At 47.9% G+C, this 10,429-nt stretch overlaps 2 protein-coding genes across 5 annotated transcripts in view; one reads left to right on the top strand and one right to left on the bottom strand.

Moving 5' to 3' along the window:
• LOC116845833 overlaps nt 1-10,429 on the bottom strand; it is a 293,678-nt gene that overhangs the window by 142,911 nt on the left and 140,338 nt on the right. The window lies entirely within an intron of this gene.
• LOC116845832 overlaps nt 1-10,429 on the top strand; it is a 244,937-nt gene that overhangs the window by 122,059 nt on the left and 112,449 nt on the right. The window contains exon 1 of one of the 2 annotated variants that reach the window (XM_032818972.1): nt 2,063-2,433. The exons of the other annotated variant lie outside the window; for it this stretch is intronic. Within the exon in view, the coding sequence (XP_032674863.1) occupies nt 2,343-2,433 (91 nt within the window). The 5' untranslated portion in view covers nt 2,063-2,342. Of the gene's footprint in view, nt 1-2,062; nt 2,434-10,429 lie in introns of those variants that run through there. 2 annotated transcript variants of the gene reach the window in all.

Below are 10,429 nucleotides of genomic sequence, written 5' to 3'. Positions count from 1 at the left end.
AGAGAGAGAGAGAGAGAGAGAGAGAGAGAGAGAGAGAGAGAGAGAGAGAGAGAAACACGCCTTCACGGTCCGGCGGCGGAGTGTTACAACTTCGTATGCATCGGCAACAATCCCTGCATCCGCTTCCGGTCGTGCTTGCGCGCGAGCACGAGCAAACTTCTTGCCGGCGCTTACCGGCGACCCGCCGAGTCACGCGGTCAAGATTTGCAATTCCTGCACTTTTCCCGCCGACCCATGCCGTTCTACGACCCTTCCCACCCTTGCACCACCCTCCGCCCTGCCGTCACGGGAGCGGCCACGTCCGCGAGGAATTCTAAATTTCCTCGAAATTGAATGCGACGAGGAAGTTCGCCGCGATTCGGCGCTTCCGCGGCCGGTTGGAGCGTGTAAAACCGGTGTGGTAACTTCCGCATGCGGCACCTGCTCCAGCGAGAGGAGGAGGAGGGAACACATTGTGGCTGCTCGGTTATGGTCGCGCGACGATATTTAGACCGCCTTTAGAGCGAGGGAACCAGAGAAAGAGAATGAGAGAGAGAGAGAGATAGACAGACGTACGGAGAGCGAGAACAAAAGCGAGAGAGAGAGAGAGAGAGAGAGAGAGAGAGAGAGAGGGAAAGAGGGCACACAGGTGTGCTGAAGTTTAACTTGAAGCTACCCGCTGCCGGCTCCATGGGGGATTGTTGCTTCGTACACGTTCCTCGACGCGAACGGACTCGTTTATCTTGGGATGATTGCGTGATTTATGCAACTACACCGCTCGCAGCCGCTAACGTGACTCGACGCGTTAATTGTCTATCGTCGCAATTATCCCAGTCGCCCGTGTCGTTTAGACGCGCGTCTCTCGATACATCACGAAGTTCCCGCGCACGTGACTAGAAAAATTCATTTTTTAAAACTTTTCATTCAATTTATCACTCCAATTAGCTTCATCTCAGTCAATCAGTTATCTGATTGGCACAAGGTGGTGTTATCGGATCTTAAATATTAATAATCTTTATTATTAAACTCTTCAGTGTCAATTTAAAATGATCACGCGATTCCTCCTCCCAGAGCGGATTTTTCTTCTTCTTTAAAATATCTAAAATAAATTTAAAATAAATAGCGTATCTTTCCAGATTTCTCTTCTCTAAGAATTTTCAAAAATAGAATATGCAATATATCCAATTTTCTTTACAATTCTTCATTCGCTACAAATTAAAAAACAATACGATAGTTTAAATAAATCATAGAAAATTTAATATTTTATTACATTTTCGGGCATACCGTTTGATATTCTAAAAAAAATGTTGGAAATTTATTTGTAAGATATAAAATTTACTTCTATGAATAAACTATCAAATATTTTCTTTCAGCGTGAGATTCTGATTGCCACGTTACTTTACAGGACTATCAGGACTCGAGAGATAACCTAACTTTACTTAAATCAGGTAACTGATTAGAATCAACCTATTCAGGAGCATAGGGTGAATGTCGGGTGTGCATAATCTCATTCTTGCGCGCTGCGAAATTTCCTTTCTTTTTTCCATCGCAATCGTTATCTCATTCTTTATTTTTCTCTTCGGGGCAATCATCTGATTTCCAAGCACCCGCCTAAATCCCGCGTACTCGACGGTACTCTGGCCTGCTTCCTCGCGTGTCCACCGCGTCACGTCGTTGCCGCGGCGCAGCGTAATCCGGCCGGGAAGCCGGTTACGCTCGCCCTCATTAACTCGCCTCAACAATGAGCGTGGGTGTCGGCGTAGTACGTCGTCGTGGGGTCCTTTCAACCTCTGCCTCCCCCTCCACCACATCCACACCCTTCTCGAGACCGACGCCAATGGCGCACGCGCGAGCTGTCCTGCTCTCTCTCACTCTCTCCATCTTTCTCTGTTCCTCTCTTTAACGATAACGACGACGACGACGACAACGACGACGACGACGACGACGACGACGACGACGACGACGACGGCTACGGCCATGGCAACGACGACGACGACGACGACGGCGATGGGGGACGATGCGTGTGGGGGTGGTTCGCGCGTAAAATCGCGCCGAGCAGCGGCGCTCAGTCGCGCGAGACACGTCGCGGGGTGCGGTTGGATCGTCGTGGTGATCGCGGTAGTGGGTGCCTGCCTGCGTGCGTGCGTGCATGCGTGGGTGCGTGCATGCGAGCGTGCGTCGGTACGTTCATCTGTCCGTCCGTTGGTTCGTTCGTTGATTCGTTCGTGCGAGTGATTCAATAGAATAGAACAGAAGAGAGACAAAGACGACTCCCTGCCGTCCTCGCGGGGCTATCTGTGCCTTTCGCGCGGGGGTGGCACCGACGAGATGCGCGCGTGCCGATAACGATAAGGCCGCCAGGGATGTGCCTAGCGGGGGGCACTCGGGCCCTCCTGCTCTTGGCGCTCGTGCTGTGCCAGCGTGCCGGCCGCGTCGATGGCAAGAATGATAACTGTGAGTACGCGTGCTTCTTATCGATGTAACTCGGCGGGAACAGTCCAACGGAATATGCGAACGGCAAGAGGCAGGGTTAGTTCAGGTGTGCGGTATTCGCACGCACGGAATTTTCGCCCAAGTGTTTCTGTCTAACCGCGCTCTGGACAACCGTGGGGATTCGACTCGACTAGCTAGAAAGCATCCTCCCGCGCGGACGTCTTCGAGGCAAACACGCGAGCTGTCGTCGCTGACGTGCGCGCGAGGATGTCTCAAATGCACGTGCGAGTCGCGCGAGATCTCGATCCACTCGGGTCGGTATTTTCGATCGGACACGAAATTTGCAAAATCGCTCGGATACGTCGTTTGTGACGGTTTAATTCGCTCTTTCATCTGCGGAGCTCGCGCTAAGGTACACACACATACACCAGCCGGCTACTCTGTGCAACGCGAGTGCAGTCAAAAGGATGCTGATTAGACGACGATTGCAGTGTAACGCGATTTATAATAAACTGACGTAATCGCGCGGACATCGTGCGTATCGCGTCAGAAATATCGCGAACGGAAGTACGTGTCGTTATCGTTATGTACGTAGCTGGTAATGAACTGTTATGAATGACGGTGATAAATTATGGCGGTAGATACGCGTTGGCCGTTGAACCGCCGCGTAAACGTAACTTAGCCGTCGGCGTTATCCAGGATGCCTGAATCTGCGCGATATCCTCGCCTAAGCTCGCCCCGCCAAATTAAGATACGGATACATCATGTAGTCGAAATATCGAAATGTCGAGGGTCGTCGACAGGATGTCGTCCTAAAATGTGCTTCTATTATAAGAACACTTCGAGCTTTCCTTTTATCCGAGACCGCCGCGTTTCGGCTTTCACATCAATTCTACGATTCAGGAGTTGCACGCGGGTCGCCCCGGATATTTCGCCGACCCCGTTAAAAATGGCCGCGCGACGCGAAAGCGGACAAGCTTTACGAGAATATTTCCAACGGTGTCGACGTGTGTTCCCTCTCAAAGGAGAGCTCGCGACGAAGAATTTGTGGACTGTTCGTTTACAAATTTATCATCGCTTGATAACCGCGAAGGACGCGACGGCGCGCGCTATAAATTCTTGCCATTAATATCAAATTTGTGTCGCGGACCAGACTGGTAAACAACCATTTTGTGCCAAAGATAAAATTATCAAGTTATTTTCACTAATTTTTACGTGATGAATTCAACTGTAGCAAGCAAAACGTTCTATTGACAACAGTTTTAAAGATGCACGATTATGGATTTTCGTACATTTTCCTTCGAAATTAATATTATCTTTGTGTTTGGCAAATCTCGGCAGAAATGTTCCAACACTGCTATGTTAGAATCAACATTTCATGACGATGAGACCACCCTGTTTCGTACTACGGAAATTGTTTTATTGCTCTGTCAGGGTGGTTTATGAGGGTAAACAGAGATTCAGGTAAATTTTCAGTCAAGAATATCATCTATAACATATTCATGCTACATGGCTGTTGATTATTCCAGGAATTGTCGATTTTTTGAATAATCAATAGTCGTGATGGGCGAATATATGATGTGCTTGTCCGGGTTTCAAACGTCATTATAATAAGGAATGGGACTGTATTTATGCGTTTTAATTGTTTCACCATCACAAAGACATATTCGCTCTAATCGACTGAAACATTCACTCGTGCGAAATCGGAGTCCACTCTAAGCTGGAGTGAAGCATTCACTCTTGCGATTTTGCGTGACAGTATCTATCACTGTTATTTCAAGAGGAAGTACTGGCACTTTTTATTAGTTTTAAATGAAACTTTAATCCAAGAAACTTGGAAAGTGTTTAGCTTCAAGAAGATTCTTCTTGAAAAAGGAAAATATTCTAAGCCTGATATTGTCCCTCTTTAAAAGAAGAATATTCTTTCGACTTTCTCTCAGATTACAGCGTCTTGCAGCTGGAGTTCTTTTCTGAGAACATTTTCCTTTTGGTTTGAGAAGAATCCTCTTGAAGTCACAAGAGAATCCTGCTAAGGATAACATTGTTTAGATGTAAAATTATAAACATTCTAACGGGGTCCTAAACCCAATAATTATGATAATTAATCTAACTTATCTGACGTTAAATTAGAAAAGAGTCGTAAGTAGTCACTATATACGTCTTTTAATCTATGACAACCGAGAAAATTGGTTCACTTATTTTCGAGAAAGAAAGAAATCTCACGGGTTTTTCTTCAAGCCGTAAACCGTCTCGTCCAAAGCGAATTTTCCCCGTGCTCTCTACTCTGCTCTCTTTCTACTCCCTCCTGTAAAATTTACTCTCCACGGTTCACGTCTGTAATTATTCGCTGGCGCGCAGTATTTTCACGCCTGAAACTCCATCGGCGGCTTCGCATACGCAACTAAAAGTAGGTTATGCCCATATTCGTTGCGTCCGCGGCAAGAAAAGTTGTCTTCTTAATGCATCAGGGGCGCATGTGTCTCGCATGATGTGTGCGGGGGAGTTGGCGCGCGACGCGCCCCGGATCTCGCTTGGGATAGGTAAGGTTTACGATACCGTGGCGGGAATCGATCCTATCGCGACGAGTGCATCGGCACGAACGTCATGCAGTCCACTGTGTAGTCCGTACGCATACGGATAACTCTCTTTCCCGTTAGCTTCCCCGTGGCGTGCCTCACCGGCGAGAAAATACCCGAAAGCTCGCCTCTTTCGAATCTCGAGGTACGAACGAATGTCGATCGATTGAGTACACCGAGCGCCCGGCAAATTGCAGTACAATCTGCGAGGAGGCGTGATTTCCCGCGGTAAAATAAATCAAACGTGCGGAATAATTCACTTTCGCGCGCGGCGCGTCGTTCCCTCCTAAACATTCGCTACAAATCGCAGCGGAAATGTTTCGCGAGGAGCCCCTCGAAAGCGACTTTTTTAAGTGCCGTCACAAGATTCATGCCGAAATGGAGGTATCTTCGAATTAAACGTTTCCCGTTTTACAAGTCCATACTCGGCCGAGGCCGGGGACGCGCGAGAGCACTTTTCGAAACGTCGATACTCCGGGCGCGGCGACGCGGATTAAGTGCCGCTTCTACGACAGCGGGGTCGCCGTGTCGCGAATTTTTACGGGCCGTCTTCGTCCCCGTCTCCGTCCCCAGCCACGTCGCCGGGCTCGTATTCAAAACACGAATATCGTTTCCCTTTTTAGTGGGCGGCCATTGTGTCGGCATAATTCCACGGCAGCCGCCCGCGACGAAGAATTTTTACGATCGTGACCCTCTCTCCCTCGACCAGTTGTTGGCCTCCCCTCTTCGTCCTCCTCCTCCTCTCCTCTTCCTCTCCTATTTCGTTCTTCCGTGATTTCATTAGACGCGAATTCCGTAGCATCACGACCGAGATTTTAGTATTTCATAGTCGATAAAACGTTTGATCGGCCAGGCACCTCGGCGCCAATCGCGACGTGTACGGATTTACGGGCGCGTTCGCGATGAATGCGCCTCGTAAACGAGGTCGAAATATTTGTAAAGGACGACGGGATGCGCGCGATTATTCCGACGTGCACATGAGTCCTCGCAATGAATCCCGGGGCCGCTGTGTTTCGTAAAGCTATACAACGCCCGCGATGTATAGCCAAACTAGCTCTCTCTCTCTCTCGCACGTATAAGTTAAGGGTTCAATGTTCTCTCGCCGACAGGAGATCAAGTATTACTATTGTGGCGCTATGTTAACTTCGCTAAAAATGAGATTAGACACTCAAACAACCAAAGCAGCCAAAATTTTTTGTAAAAATTGTTACAATTTATAACGACGCATTTTATATTTCTCTGACTAACGTTGACTAAAACTAAGAATAAACAGACATATCTCTCCCCTTGCTTTCCGTATTTTCACGGAAATTTGTCACTGGTGAACACACTGAGAAAAAAAATCTAAGAAATAAGATATATTTATTCGCGCGTTGGGTATACGTAAATATTTTCATTTATACTAAAATATACATATTTTTACATTGAGAAATAAATATATCTTTAAAAAAACATGTTTTCTTATAATCTCAACTTTCTACAAATTGCAATCGTTTATTCTATTTAAACGAAAGATTATATTCATAAATATATTATTATATTAATAAATACAGATTTCAGCAATTAACTACTACTACCCATTAAATATTTTAAATTTTTTACACTCTCAATGTAAAAATGGATTGTTAATTGTCGGCGGATCTAGTGTTAATCCCCTTCGGCGATCGCAGGTAGTCAGAGCGACGATAAAATCACACGGTATAACATCGCGCTGAATCCGCCGCGAATCGCGAGTGGTGTCGATTAAATTTTGAGAGAAAAGCTCGGTCTGCGCGAACGCGCACGCATATTTCGCCTGTATGGCGCGCGACTTTTGCCTAGCTCGCACGACGGATCGAGTCGATGTCTTTCGCTCGTGATAAAGAGTCACGGGTCGCAGGTAAACTCTTAAGAAGCGACTGCGTCGGGCCCGCCGATAACATTGTTCCCGATAGCCTCTTATTTTCTGGCGGATAAAATCGGCCGACGTGTCGCCGGCAAAAGTTTCAGCTCGCGCGCGCAGAGATACACCCTCTTCGCGACGAAGCGTATGTGGAGGAGGAACTCGACGTTCGGGCGCTTCCTTGGGCACCAACTTGCGCACCGGAGAGTAGCGGAGGGGAAAACCAAGTAACAAAACGATGATGCCTCCGCGGAATCTGCGAATCGATAGCGCGCGCCTCCGTTGTTTCGCAATCGTGCCAAAAGCCCGTGCACGCGAAAACGCGGCCCCAACGAGAAACGCGAGATCGCGCGATCGACGCTACGTATGAAAAGATCTACGGTCGCCTGACCTCGGCGAGAAAGAGAGAAGAAAAAATGAGGGAGTAGAGAGAACAGATGCTTCGACATGACTATAAAAGCACCTCGTCCTCCGCGTGTCACAAGGGAGAGATACAGATAATAATGCGCGCGCACTCGGCGTATTTGCGAGCGCGAGAAAACTTTCGCGATGTGCCCGGAGCTTCTTCAAGTGCTCGGAGCAAAGTGCTCGGAACTTAATATGATAGCGCTCGGTTGGCGCTCAGACGAGCCGTGGTGCGCTCGAAGAGAGTAATATTGATCGACGGAGTGGGCTTACATCGTGCCAAGAGGGAGAGAGAGAGAGAAAGAGAGAGAGAAACGACAAGAGCGACAGAGAAGGAGCGACTGAGGGGGAGTCGGGCGGTGAGGGAGCAGGGCGACGAGGTGGAGGGCGAGCCCGGGTACAAGAGGGTGGGTCGCGGGGATGGTGGCGCACGAGAGGGGGTGGTTGCCGGAGGGTCGTAGGGCCGACGCGCACCATCGTGACCAAAGGGTCTCCTTCCCTCTCGACATCGTCTCTCTCTCTCTCTCTCTCTGCCTTCTCCTCTTCCTCCCGCGCCCGTCACCCTCTCTCCGTCTCTCTTTCTCTCTCTCTCTCTCTCTCTGTTTCTGCCTCTCGCTCTCGCTTTCCACCCTCGCACCCTCTCGTTCCGCTTGCCGTCGTTCGCTCGTTCGCTCGCGGTCTGGCACGTTTCGCTCACGCGACTTCACGTGAAATTCAAAAGTTCGCGCCGGTGATCTATTCAAACAACGAGGATCGATCGATCGCGCGACGCCAACGATCGTTCATGGTCCATTGTGCGCGGGCGGGCGTGTGTATTTAGAAAATTCGCGCGGTTCATGCGAGACGCGCATAAAGCGGCCGCGCGAGATTAATTTCGCGTGTGCGCGAGGAATTCTAACGAGTTTCAGCGACGTATAAATTCGGTAATGGATGATCGCGGCGAAAATTATCGGGAAGAGAACGTTTTGTATTAAAGTTTCGGGGCGCGCGCGCTGGCTCGGATCGGGTCGGAGTTAGATTGCGAGGTAACCTCTCTGCAAAACGAACAAAAACCGCGATATCATCTGACACCCAAGAAAGTTAATCGTTAGCTCCGGTTTCGATATTCGGGCGTTTATACGCGGCGCTGATTAATTCCCCGCGTGTTGGATCATTTTTAAAGGAAGCCCCCGAGAGCACGTCGGCAACGTGACGCAAAGGTAGCCGAGACGCTATCTAATTCCATGCCGGCCGTAACGTAATATTTCTTAACGATAGATTTCTCAACGAACCTCGCGTCGACTTTCTCTCGGCAAATATTTAACGGGCGATTTAATTGCAGGGATATTTAACGTCGAAGATTAAACGATCTGCGCGAATTAAGCGCCGCCAGTGCAAATAGAAAACACGAGCGAGCGTCTCCTTCCTTCGTCGGTCTCGCGAGTTGAAATTAAATCTTTACGTGTACCCTTTTTGCCGCTCCTGCCGACAAGCGGAAACCAATTATATTTGCCGTATGGGCCGTCGGAATAGACAAGTCGCTCTGAAATTAATTCGTCAAGATACAAATGGCAATCTTCCCGGTCTTTCTCGTCTTTCGTCCCAAGCTCGTGCAAAAAAGAGCACGCGCGACGGCCACGCGACAAAGACGCGTTCTCATTTTGTCCCACGTTGTTGCATCGTTTGCACTTCGATCTGATCGTTAAGGGCTTTCGCACACAAATTGCCGTAGACGTAACTTTGAATTGCCGACAAACGTAGACGTAAACTTCAGTTGAAGAACTAATCAGGATATTGCTTCAGGTTTGTGTACTCTAAAAGAAGATAAAATTGACGGTAAATGTGATCGTAAGAACGAGTAGAATTGGAGCATTGGTTGAAATCCTAGCTACTTCGTCGGCATCCTAGACGGTTATTTCTATCTTCTTCCAGACAGAAGAATCCTAAGGCAATATTCTGATTGGTTCTTCAGCTGAAATTTGCGTGTTACTTTTGTCGGAAAATTTATTTTACAGAAATTTATCGCGCGTCTGCAAGGCTCGTATTAATAATTGTCACTGAAACTTGTCTCATGTGAGGTACTCAGATTTTTATTCAGATTTTTATTCAGAATTAGATCCAAATTTTTCAGTTAAATTATATGTCAGATTTATTTATAACTTTATTTATAACTGAAGTCGTGTGATTCAACTGAAAAACTCTAATTCTGAATTCACGTCTGTATTAAACCACATATAACAAGCTTTAAGTGTTTCAAAACGTCTAATGGGTCGTACCTTTAGATGAAAAAGTGCATAATCTAATTACGATGAGATAAAGAATAATTACAAACTCGAGATCAGTTTGAAGTGAATTTATCATGTACGTTGACACTTTCGACCATTATAATATCTTCCTACACTTTAAAATTATTCGTATTTATATTCAGCGGTCGCGACATTCAGACTCTTATAGATCTTTCTCTCAGAACTAATTATCTTATTTCAGACTATTATTAACACGTGCCTAAATGTCAGAGATATGCAAACAGCACAATTGCCGGCTCAATGGCGAAGTTTGCATTCGCGGCGACGAGAGCAAAGTGCATACGCGGCGGCAATAGATCCCTGCTGGCGCTGGGCGGACATACGCGGCGTTAGTAGTGTATTCCCGCGCGAGGCGGACATCCACAGGACAAGTGGAAACAGGCGGAAGGGAGTCGGACCGTTCGAGCCGACATCGGCTACGTTCAACAGAGAAAGCCGTTCTGCAACTGTTGCACAATTCGTGAGTCTGATTGGTGTATGCTCTTAATCCCGGCTGAATCCAAGAACACACACCAATCAGATTCGCGAATGTTACAACAGTTGCAAAGCAGCTTGCTTTGCTGAACGCGGCCATTCTCCAACGCGCACGTGGCATGCTGCGGACGATGGTGCTCGTCGTCGTCGTACGCCATGCGTATGTTATTTACGTTATTTACGCGGTTCGTCGTGACTTTCGCGGCGGAAATAGCGCGTTTTTATCTACCACGGGAATCTTCGCGAGATTCTGACTCGACTCGGGGAATGTTCTCGCTTCGGATGCGAACGGTCCATCGGCAGCTGCGCGAAGGGTGCGTCATGCGGAAAACTATCCCTCGCCGACGAAAGAGAGAGAGAGAGAGAGAGAGAGAGAGAGAGAGAGAGAGAGAGAG

This window comes from Odontomachus brunneus, unplaced genomic scaffold (genome assembly GCF_010583005.1).
Source record: "Odontomachus brunneus isolate Ranch 3 - 2012 unplaced genomic scaffold, Obru_v1 Obru_scaffold_058, whole genome shotgun sequence".
NCBI classification, from domain to species: Eukaryota; Metazoa; Arthropoda; class Insecta; order Hymenoptera; family Formicidae; genus Odontomachus; species Odontomachus brunneus.
Note: the sequence above shows the minus strand (reverse complement) of the source record. Positions and strands in the feature narration are given on the sequence as shown.